This window comes from Mobula birostris, chromosome 12 (genome assembly GCF_030028105.1).
Source record: "Mobula birostris isolate sMobBir1 chromosome 12, sMobBir1.hap1, whole genome shotgun sequence".
Lineage (NCBI taxonomy): Eukaryota > Metazoa > Chordata > Chondrichthyes > Myliobatiformes > Myliobatidae > Mobula > Mobula birostris.
This window is the reverse complement of record NC_092381.1, coordinates 102,327,859-102,340,339: the sequence shown is the minus strand read 5'-3', so window position 1 is coordinate 102,340,339 and position 12,481 is coordinate 102,327,859. Positions and strand designations below refer to the sequence as shown.

At 40.5% G+C, this 12,481-nt stretch overlaps 1 protein-coding gene across 1 annotated transcript in view; it reads right to left on the bottom strand.

Moving 5' to 3' along the window:
* tnr (tenascin R (restrictin, janusin)) overlaps positions 1–12,481 on the bottom strand; it is a 165,619-nt gene that overhangs the window by 113,153 nt on the left and 39,985 nt on the right. The window contains exons 6-7 of the mRNA XM_072274562.1: positions 5,175–5,360; positions 3,945–4,034 (exon numbers count right to left, since the gene is read on the bottom strand). Of these exons, the coding sequence (XP_072130663.1) occupies positions 3,945–4,034; positions 5,175–5,360 (276 nt within the window). The remainder of the gene's footprint in view (positions 1–3,944; positions 4,035–5,174; positions 5,361–12,481) is intronic.

Genomic DNA, 12,481 nt, shown 5'->3' with positions numbered 1-12,481 from the left:
AATTAAGCCCATCTCTGATGAACCAAAAATGGATTCTAACATGGATTCCTCCTGTGTTGTAACCTGAGCTATGGCCAAAAAGATTGCTGGTGCAGATGGGTCTGCTACCCATGACCATTCAATTCGGGACTCAAATTTTGATGATTTGTCAGAAACTTTCTTACCTTCATTGTTTGATCAAGATTATTGTAGTAAGTCTGACCATGAAGATTTGTGTCTGTCTCAGAATGAAATTATAGCAGAGCAGAGTGGAGACCCCAAGATTGACAAATTAGAAGAACAAGCTCTTCCAGATAGTGAAGTTGAAGAGGTGCCAGTACGATATTATTTTAAAAGTGGAGTGTTAATGAGGAAGTGGAGATCACATACAATTCCTGCAAGTGAGGAATGGGAGGTTGTTCACCAGGTAGTAGTTCCTAAAGTTTATAGGAATGAGATTTTAACTTTGACTCATAGTATGCCCTTGGCTAGCCATCAAGGTGTGAAGAAAACTGTGAACAAGGTTTTTAAATATTTTTACTGGCCTGGTTTAATAAAAGATGTGGCGACATTTTGTCAAACTTGTCACGCTTGTCAGGTTGTGGGTAAACCTAATCAAGTTACTCCAGTGGCTCCACTGCAACCTATTCCTGTATTTGGTGAACCATTTTCCAAAATTATTGTAGATTGTGTAGGCCCATTGCCAAAAACTAAAGCTAGCCACCAATATTTGCTGACTATTATGTGTACCACATCTAGGTTTCCAGAGACAATACCTCTTAGGAATATAATGGCTAAAACTGTAATAAAGGCTCTTATAACATTCTTTATTTATTTTGGATTGCCTAAGGAGATCCAATCTGATCAAGGTAGTAACTTTATGTCTGGATTGTTCCAGCAGATAGTTTATAAGCTGGGAGCCAAACAGATTACATCGTCTGTGTATCACCCTGAATCACAAGGGGCCTTAGAGAGGTTCCATTTTACCCTCAAAACCATGATTAGGATGTTTTGTGTTGAAAATGAAGATTGGGATGAGGGCATTCATTTACTTTTGTTTGCAGTAAGGGAGTCAGTGCAGGAATCCCTAGGTTTTAGTCCTTTTGAACTTGTGTTTGGGCACAGAGTTCAAGGACCTTTGGCATTATTAAAGGAACAGTGGATTAACAAAGAAGACATTATAATTTGCTGGATTATGTTTTAAAATTTAAGGAAAGATTACAAAAAGCTTGTAGCTTAGCAAGGGAAAATTTAAAATTTGCTCAGGAGAAAATGAAAACTTGGTATGACAAGGAAGGTAGAATGAGGTCATTTAAGCCTGAAGATCAGGTGTTGATTCTTTTCCCGGTGCAAACAAACTCTCTACAAGCTAAATTTCATGGTCCTTATGAGATTATATCTGAAGTTAATGATGTAAATTATGTGGTAAAAACACCAGATTGAAGAAGGCCAACACAGCTTTGTCATATAAATATGATAAAACCATATTATGAGAAACAGTCTGCTACTATGACTGTTGTGGTCAATAATAATGAGTCCGATCCCTCTGGGAATTTAATGGATGATTCACTTGAAACTCATTATAAACCAAACGTTATTTCTGCCGGATTATCAAACTCAACAATTCTGAAAAATATTGATGTGAAATTGGCTCATTTACAGCCAGAGCAGAGGCAGCAGATGAAGCAGTTAATTTTTAAATATAGTGATTTATTTCCAGACATTCCTAAAAGAACCACAGTAGCTTCACATGATGTAGATGTTGGAGATGCCAAACCCATAAAGCAACATCTATATTGGATGAACATGGAAAAGTGTGCACTTGCTGAATAAGAAATTAAGTATATGTTAGAGAATAATATTATTAGACCTTCTACTTCGAATTGTAGTTCATCTTGTGTCATGGTACCTAAACCAGATGGTAGTTTCTGGTTTTGTACTGATTACAGGAAGGTGAATGCTGTAACAAAAACAAATGCATTTCCAAATCCCTAGGGTAGATGATTGTGTGGACAAAGTTGGAAAAGCAAAGTTGCTTACAAAGATTGACTTGTTAAAAGAGTATTGGTGTGTTCCACTGACGGATAGCGGTAGAGAGATTTCTGCATTTGTAACACTATCTGGGTTATATGAATATATTGTTCTACAGTTTGGAATGAAGAATGCACCAGGAACTTTCCAGAGACTGATTAATTTTGTGATTCAGGGGTTAAAAGATAAGATGCCTATAGTGATGATTTAGTTACAGGAAATGACACTTGAGTAGTGCATATTACTGCAATGGAGAAACTATTTGAAAGGCTTTCAAAAGCTAACCTAACTATTAACTTATCTAAAAGTGAATTTGGTTATGCCACTGTGATCTGCCTTGGTTATGTTCTGGGTCAAGGTAGATTAGCTCCTATTCAGACAAAAGTTCAGGCAATTTTAGAGGTACCCACTCCAACTGGTAAAAAGACTCCCAGAAGATTTTTGGGAATGGTAGGATATTACTGAAAATTTTGTAAGAACTTTGCTGACATTGCCCTCCTATTAACCAACCTCTTGAAGAAAGGTGAAAAGTTTGTGTGGACAGTGCTTTGTCAGGAGGGCATTTGATAAATTGAAAACTATGCTATGTCATCAACCTGTGCTCAGGTCCCCTGACTTTGAAAAACCATTTTTCATTATCTGTGGATGCCAGTGATGAGGCTGCTGGAGCAGTGTTACTCCAAAGGGATGAGGGTGATGAGGCTGCAGGAGCAGTGTTACTCCAAAGGGATGAGAGTAATGAGGCTGCAGGAGCAGTGTTACTCCAAAGGGATGAGATTAATGAGGCTGCAGGAGCAGTGTTACTCCAAAGGGATGAGATTAATGAGTCTGCAGGAGCAGTGTTACTCCAAAGGGATGAGGGTGCTGAGGTTGATCGTCCAGTAGCTTACTTTTCTAAGGAATTTAATAAGCATCAGAGAAATTATTCAACCATAGAAAAGGAATTATCCCTTGTTTTGGCTTTACAATATTTTGATGGTTATGTTGGTGCAACTCAGAAACCACTCACAGCTAACACCGATCATAATCCATTAGTATTTTTGAGTAAGATGAAAAACAAAAATAGAAGGTTACTGAATTGGAGTTTGATGTTACAGAAGTATAATATTTTGATAACTCATATTAAAGGCAAAGATAATGTGACTGCCAAATGTCTGTCCCGATGTTGAATTTACAATATTTTTGAGTGGAATTTTAATATTTGTAACACTCTGACTGTACATTAGTTGCAAGGTGCTGTATGATAATTCTATGTATATTGTGTATGTTGTAGGTTTTATACATTTGTATATTTTTTTGTAAATTGTTGTTAAAATTTTGCTCATGATAGACCAAAATTTTCCCTTTTTTGGGGGAGGTGTTACATGCCCCTGGTTTGATCACGGGACAGTGGGATGATGTAATGGTCTTCTGAGTGGGATGATGTAATTGTCTTATGACCGTGGGGTGATGTTATGTCATGCGATGGCATGTTCCCTATGGTATTTAAAGAAGCATGGTATTTAAGGAAGCCCGCCAAAGTGTGTTACAGTTTTTACTTTCTATTTTAAGGTGCAAACACATTGTTGCTGGCATCGCTTGACTGTGATCGGCAGATTCATCATTTTCTTCAGAGGAATTGTTGCTGCAGTAAAGTCTCTCCTTAAAGACTGTAAAAAGCACTAGGACTTTTCAACTGACTACTTTAAGACTGTGTTCGAATTTACCACTTCAAGACCTATTTCTAAGTTCAACTGTTTGTTCGATATAGCCGCATAACGGTTAACTTCTGGTTAAGCTAGTTTGTTTATTTTTCTATATATTTGAGTAGAGGTTAATAAATATCGTTGTTTGTTTCTAAAACATGACTCAATTTCATATCCATTGTTGCTGGACACGTGACAATGGAAGCACAAGGTGGAATTGGAACAAATAAAGTAGTGCAGGGAATCTACCTGTTCTTGTATTCATGGTGGTTGTAACACTTTGTTTCATCTCCTTAACAGCCGATATTCCGATACCATATTCAGTATTGGGCGATAGATCTGCAGATGAAACAGAGAGCCATGCAAGGTGACAGCATGAGAAGGGTGTAACACAACCACAATTTCAGCACAAAACGCTACAGCTTTATAGGTAGAGTAAACCAACGTTCAATTAAGCAGTAGCATTTATAGAGAGAAATATCATCTCTGGTCCTTCAGAGTTGGAAATATTTATTGACAAAACATGATGAATGCACAGGATTCTTCATGTCTGGCTGGTATTGAATAAGAGACAAAGGCGGCTGACTTAAAATATTGACAATCTCTCCTCCCATAGATGCTGGTCTACTGAGGCTTTACAATATTTTCCAATTTGCTTTCAATTTTAAGCATCTGCAGTTGATATAATTTTCCAGAAATGAAGGGAGTGGGGAAAAGGAAGTAGGTTAACAGGAATCACAAATAAAAGCAAATACGTGGGAGTTCAGCTGCACAAAGTGCAATCTTTCCTTATAACTTAACCTGCCTATTTCACTTGGTAGTGTAATATCCTGTACCTGTTCCCACATGAGTTACATCCTTCTGTAAATGCGATCAATGCAATTCAGTGTCTAGCAATGATCTGCTTTGTTTCCACCAACAGGAGAAACATTAACTCCACTGCAATTGACATCATTAGTACCATTACCACAACCATTTCTACAATTAGTACTGTCACTAATCATGCTACTGTTAATGATACAATTAGCAGCAGATATGGTACCAATATCTTCAAGTGTACCAGTGACACCATCAGCAGGAATGCTATTACATGCCAGTTAACCTCATGTCATAATGAACAGTGATCTACTTGAATCATAAACCCTTTCCCTTGCCTCAGACACTGTCTGACCCAGATCCAGCCTTTCCTGCTTTTTTTCACCATCCGCAATGCGACTTTTGCCCATGTTGGAATCATCACCACCACTCCATTTATTGACAATGTATCTTGTACCACCAACACTGCAAGCACCACTAAAATCCTCGCATCAACGACTGCACCTTGGTGTATCAGCATCATCATCAAAACATGAGATTTTATTGATTGCACTGAGTGCTCTTGTCTAACAGATTGAGACTTCAGTCCCTATCTCCCTCTGTCCCATGGAGCGCCAAAAGAGTGCGGATGACATGATGCATGTCACAAGTTCTGCAACTCACCAGTCAGTGCAATCTTGCTTGTTGGCCCTTTACTTTTGAGCACAGACAGTTCATGGTACTGGCCTCCTGCCAGTGTGCTGTAGACCACCCGATACTTGTCAATGTCAGCTTGACTGTTCTCCCATTCCAGTTCCAGCTTACTGAAACCTTGAGCTACAACACGTAGGTTTTTAGGAGCATCAATCTCTGTGGAGTAAAGCACAAAACAAGGTTATTTGCACAAAACACTGAGACAGACAACAGTGGACGATTGTCTTCATTCACCCTCCATCCCAGTGATGTGGCAAGGTCTGATGTAATGGACTCTCAGCTCCAGTTCCAAATGTGCTACCATTTAGGCAAGACATTGCCAACACACCTCCACTACCAGCCAAAGTGAAGATGCTCTGCTCTTGTCCCCAGTGGGATTTCTGCTCATCTTTTACTGATCTCACTTTTGTTGACTTCAGTTCCTTTCCTTTAATTAAAAAAAATCCATCTCTCCACCCTTCTTGCTGTACATTGCAAACCTTGTCTCAATGATAACCTTTCTCTATTTCAATGAAAAGTCACCTCCATGAATTTCTGACCATTTTTCTTTCCACAGGTATTTCCTAGCCTGCTGAATACTTCCAGCAATTTCTGTTTTATTTCACATTTTCTGCAGTTCGTTACTCATTCTTCATTCAAGCAGGGGATTAGGACAGCCAAGAGACATAATGAAAAGTCCTTGGAAAGTAAGATTAAAGAAAGTCCTTGTTCAGTCTATACATGCATCAAGAGAAATGGGATAACTAGGACCTAGGTAGGACCACACAAAGTGGAAGGGCTTGCATCAGTATTTATTAAGGAGAAGGACGTAGAAGAAAGGGAAATCAGTTTGGAGCATGCTTATATGTAAGGCAGTTTCAGATAAAGGAGGTAGTGCTGGGTCTCTGAATAAACATTAAAATTAATAAACATTTAAGGCATTAAAATAAACAGGGCATGAAGGGATACAGGAAGAGGGCAGGTGTTCGGGACTGAGAAGAAAATTGGATCAGCTATGATGAAATGGTGGAGCAGACTCAAAGGGCCAAGTGGCACAATTCTTCTCCTATATCTTACGGATATCAGATTTCTGGTGCCTTGACCAAGATTTTCACGTCCTCTTTAGCACAGGTGAGACCCCAAAGGATTGACAAGTAACTATGTTATTCTATTATTCAAGAAGGGAAAGGGGGCTGATCCTGGAAACTATAGACAGGCAATTCTCACATCACTGGAAAAGGAATAATAAGTGCAAGAGATTCTGCAGATGTTGGAAATCTTGAGCAACACACCCAAAATGCTGAGGAACTCTGCAAGTAGGATGCATGAATAGAGGGGAATAAAGAGTCGATGCTTTGGGCCAAGATCCTTCATCAGGACTGGAAAAGAAATCGAAGCCAGAAGGAGGGGGTCGGGGAGGACAAAGAACACAAACTGACAGGTGATAGGTGAGATCAGGTGAGGGGTAGCTGGGTGGGTGGGTGGGGATGGGTGATGAAGTAAGAAGTTAAGGATGATAGATGGAAGTTAAAGGGCTGAAGAAGAAGGAATCTGATAAGAAAGGACAGTGGACCACAGGAAGAAGGGCACCAGAGAGAGGCACGGGCAGGTTCAGAAGAGGGAAGGGGCAAGAGGGCACCAGAGTGGGGAATGTAAAAAGAGAAGGGTGAGAGGTAGAAATTACCAGAAGTTAGCAAAATTGATGTTCATGCCATCAGGTTGGAGGTTACACAGATGGAATAGGAAGTGTTGCTCCTCCAACCTGAGAGTGGCCTCACTGTTGCTGTTGAGGAAGTCAAGGATTGACATGACAGAATGGGAATAGGAAGTCAAATTAAAATGAGAAATTCCATCTTTTGTGACAGGAAGAGGGAAGGTGCTCCACAAAGCAGCCCCTCTATCTACAATGGGTCTCACCAAGGTAAGAGAACACTTAAGAAAAAAATCAGAAGGGCGAAAAGAAAGCATGAGGTTTCCCTAGCAGACAAGGTGAGAGAGAATCCTACGGGGTTCTACAGATATGTTGAGAATAAAACAAGGGTCAAAACTGGTCCTCTGGAAGATCAGACTGGTAATCTCTGCATGGAGCCAAAAGAGATGGGGGAGATATTAAATGGATTTTTTTTTGCATTTGTATTTACTCCAGAGAAGTACATGGAGTCTATAGAAGTGAGGTAAAGCAGCAGTGAGGTCATAGACCCCATACAGATTAGAGGAGGAGGTATTTGCTGTCTTGAAGCAAATCAGGGTGGATAAATTCCCAGGGCCTGACAAGATGCTCCCTTGGTCCCTGTGGGAGGCAAGTGCAGAAATTGCAGGTGCCCTGGCAAAGATATTTAAATCATCCTTAGTGACAGGTGAGGTACTGGAAAATTGGAGGATAACCAATGTTGTTTCTCTGTTTAAGAAACACTCTAAAAATAAACCAAAAAATTATAGGCCAATAAGTCTATCATCAGTAGTGGGAAAGTTTTTGGAAGGTATTCTAAAGACCTGGATATATGAATATTTGGATAGACATGGACTAATTAGAGATGGTTAGCATGGCTTTGTGCATGATAGGTCATGTCTAGCCAATCTTATAGAGTTTTTCAAGGAAGTTACTAAAAAAGTGGATAAAGGCAAGGCAGTGGATGTTGTCTACGTGGACTTTATCAAGGCACTTGACAAGGTCCTGCATAGGAAGCTAGTCAAGAAGGTTCAGTCACTTGGCATTCAAAATGAGGTAGCACAATGGATTAGACATTGGTTTTGTGGGAGAAGCTGGTGAGTGATAGTAGAGGGTCGCCTCTCTGACTGGAAGCCTGTGACTAGTGGTGTGCCGCAGGGATCTGTGTTGGGTTTCTTGTTGCTCGTCATCTACATCAATGATCTGGGTAATGATGTGTTAACTGGATCAGCAAATTTGCTGATCACACCAAGATTGGGGGTGTAGTGGACAGCAAGGAAGATTATCAAAGCTTGCAGTGGGATCTGGACAAGCTGGAAAAAGAAGCCGAAAATTGGCAGATGGAATTCAAAGCAAGGAACTGCGAGAAGGTAGACTTCAGTAGGACCAACCAGGGTAGGTCTTACACAGTGAATGGTAGGGCACTTGCCTTTAAGAGTGTGGTAGAACAAAGGGATACGAGAATACAGGCCTATGTTTTCTCAAAAGTGGTGGTACAGGTAGATAGGGTCATAAAGAAAGCTTTTGGCACATTGACCTTCATAAATCAAAGTAACAAATATAGGAGATGGGATGTTATGTTGAAGTTGAGGACTAATTTGGAGTATTGTGTGTAGTTTTGGTCATCTGCCTACAGGAAAGATGTAAATAAGATTGCTAGGAGCACAGAGAAAATTTACAAGGATGTTGCTGGGACTGGAGGACCCGAGTTATAAGGAAAGATGGAATAGAAGAGGACTTTAATCCTTGGAAGATAGAAGATTGAGGGGAAATTTGATAGCGGTAAACAAAATTATGGGGGAGTGTAGCTAGAGTAAATGCAAGAAAGGATTTTCCACTGAGATTAGTGTGGACTAGAACTAGAGGTCATGGATTAAGGGTGAAAGGTGGAAAAGTATAAGAGGGAAAACTTCTTCACTCAGTGGGTTAATCCTGGGAACCAAGTCCATAGTTGCCTGTAAGCAGATATACAGATTGATAGAATGGTAAAGGTGGTGTATGACATGCTGGCCTTTATTAGTTGAGACACTGAGTTCATCAGCCAGGAAGTTATGTTGCAGGTTTATCAAAAGGTAGTCGGGCTTAATGTGGAGTATTGCATTCAAATCTGATTGCCCCATCAATGGAAGGGTTTAGAAAGATTTCAAAGGAGGTTTACTAAAATGAGGTGGGACAACACCTGTGTTGTATTCACTGTAGCAGCACAGGCAGAGGGGAGATTAGGTACAGATTTATAAGACTATGAAAAGCATAGGTAGAGAGCTAATATATTTTTCCTCAGATTGAAATGTCTAATATCAGAAGGCATGCACTTAAGGTGGAAAGGAAAAGGTGAAAGTTCAAAGCAGACATGCCTAGCAATTTCTTTTCACACTGTGTTCAGAGTGTTTGGTGCCAGGGTTAGAGGTGAAGGTAAATACATTAGAGGAATTTAAGAGTTTCTTTGATAGGCACATGAATCTGCAGAAATTGGAAGGATATGGACATTATGTAGGCAGAGGGGATTAGTTTAGTTGTATATTTGATTCCTACTTTAATCCGTTCGGCACCTCACTGTGTGCCAAAGAGCCTGTTCCTGTGCTGTAGAGTCCTGTGTCCTCGCCACAGATACAGGGGAACCTATGGCATGCAAACCCAAGTTGCCACATGGAAAAATTTTATCCACACATTACAAGCAATGCTGACTGTCAACTATTCAAACCTCATCCATAATGATTATCTTCACTTGGAAGTGAAGTAGCAAGTGATGCTTTACAATCCAAGAGCAGTGAGATGTTTTCACAGGTGCTTACTAGATGGTTACAAGAATTCATGACCCTGGATGATACATTATGAAATCCTCAGAGACCTGGTGTACACATCTGTACTTAGATAGTAAATGCCATGGCCAGTTGGCATTGGCTTCACTCTGCTTATATTTTTCTTTTGTCATTTGTGAGTGAACACAATATATTCAGTAATAATAATGGACCTCCTGACACAGCGTTGGAATTATACTCTGAACTCCAACGCCCGAGTTGTAACAGTGGCATGCTAACCCCTACACTACCACGGCACCTCATGCAACTGCCAAGTCTCAGTAATGGTCACAACAGAGTAATTCCATGTACTGATCCATGCTCTAAGTTCATCAACCTTGTTCTTAATATTTCTCACATTAATCTAATCTAAACTGACGGCATTATGCCCTATCTTGCCTGACAGTCTGTCTGCACATTGCTTCTACTGCCCCATTATCTGACCTAACACTCTGGTTCCCATCCCCGTGGTAAATTAGTTTAAACCCTCCCCAACAGTGTACAATCAACTCTGCAAATCGGTGTACAAGGACACGCTGACTGGTGCCCCTCAAGTTCAGGTGTAACTCAGCCCTTTTGTAAAGCTCATACCTTCCAGAGAAGCAATCCCAATGATCCACAAATCTGAAACCCTGCACCAAATCTTTATCCACATGTTCATCTGCCGTATCCTCCTATTCTTACCCTCACTGTCATGCGGCACAAGAAGCAATCCAAAGACGACTACCCTTGAGGTCCTGCTTTTTCGCTTCCTGCCCAGCTCCCAATATTCTCTCATCAGGACCACATCCCTTTTCCTAGCTCTGCTGTACCAATGCGCACCTTGACATCTGGCTGTTCACCCTCCCATTTAGAATGCTGTGAACTTGATTCAAGACACCTCTGATGAAATGTATCATGTGGAAGTCTTGTTCAGGTCCGCAGAATCTCCTCTTTGTTCACCAACCCAATGAATCCCTTCAGTACTGATCTCCTCTTCTCCTCTCTTCCCTTCCGAGCCACGTTGCCAGACTCAGTGCTAGAGACTCAGCCGCTGTGGCTTTCCACTGGTATGTCGTCCTTCTCCCTCTCCCAACCTCTAACAGTATCCAAAGTAGTAACTTTGTTAATGAGGGGAATGGTCACAAAGGTATTCTGCACTGACTGCCTACTCTCTTTCCTTCTCCTGACAGCCATCCAGCTACCTGCCTCCTGCAACCTAGGTGTAATTGCCTCTCTGTCACTCCTGTCTATCAACCCCACAGTTTCCTAAGGATCTGCCGATGCACTTCTCACTGATATAGTCATCAGACACACTGGAAGTCTCCCTGACTTCCCACATACTGCAAGTGGTGCATGCTACTCCCCTGACTGTCATTCAGCACTTCTCTAACTCTGCAACAATAAAGAATGAAAAAGAACTTGGCAGAAACTCACCTTTTCCCCCACCTCTTCTTGCTGAAGCTTGTTGTGCTAAAGCTTAGCTCCACACTTTACAACTGTCCATCTTCTCCAGTTTAAGAACCCATCCTTGACTCCATAACATATCAAAAGCTTTCACTACTGCAAAGAAAACTGCCACCACTGGTTCTTCATTAACTTAGGATTCAAGAATATCAGATTTCAAACTTAACACAGAGTTCATGGTCATTCTCCCATTACAAAATCCAAATTGGTATACAGTTAATTTTTCACTGCTTTCCACAAAATAAGGAAGCCTTTCATTCTATTATCTTATACACGTGAAGGTCTATAACAAGAAGGATCTGATTGATCATTACCAAGCTTCAATAGAGAAATAACAACCACTAATTTCCAGGAATCAAGAGGTCACCCTTTAATCCATATTGTGTTAAAGAATTTCAAATGTAACATAAATTATGAACCTGATAACAGTGTAAATGTATTATAGCAAATGTCATCCTTCCCAGATGCTGTCTGACCAGCACTATTAATAGCCTCTTGAAGTTCAGACAATGTAAATTCAACATCCAAGCAGGAACTGGAACATTCTTTTTTTTCTCTCAACAATCTGAGGATTGCTGGCCAAAACTGTTTCTTTAAAAGATCTCTCTTCTTTACTTAAATTGGCCGAACTATGTACACTGGCTGAACTATGTACACTGACCTATGTTTTTGCTAATAATTCTGATTTTTTTTAAGTGTCAGTAACTGCAACCTTCTTCCCCACACACAAAATGGCAATGCATCAAGATTTCCACCTCTCCCCACTTTCCGTATCATACCCTAAACCTTCCCCAGCTGGATCTCTTTCCCAATGCTATCACAGTACATCCTGCAATGCATTTTCTTTGCCCTTCTCACTATGTTTCTTACTATGGCTTGAGCTCTTTTTATATTGTATGAAGGGTGAATAGGCGTAACACTACTTAACTTTCCTAAAAGCTTTATTCCATTCTTCACAGCTCTTTTACACTGATCCATCTACCAGGGAACACCTCTCCTTTATAATCTCCTAACAATCTGGTAGTTGATTCCCTAGCTATTGATTTGATTGATTTGAGTTGAGTACAGAGCAAAGGTATTATTACTCAACTCGATATCCTGCAAAACAAATGATCAGAAAACCTGCTTTCAAATAAATCAAGTATTAAATCTGACTCTGATTCTGTCTTTATAATTCCGTCTGGGGATATGAGAACCTTTTCTCTGATGCTCATTCATTTATTCCCATTAAACAGATAATGATCGCCCCAAACACAAAATACTCTGCAGGTGCTGGGGTCAAAGCAACACTCACAACACGTTGGAGGAACTCAGCAGGTCGGGCAGCATCCGTGGAAAAGATTGTCAACGTTTCGGGCTGGAACCCTTCATCAGGACTGAAGGGG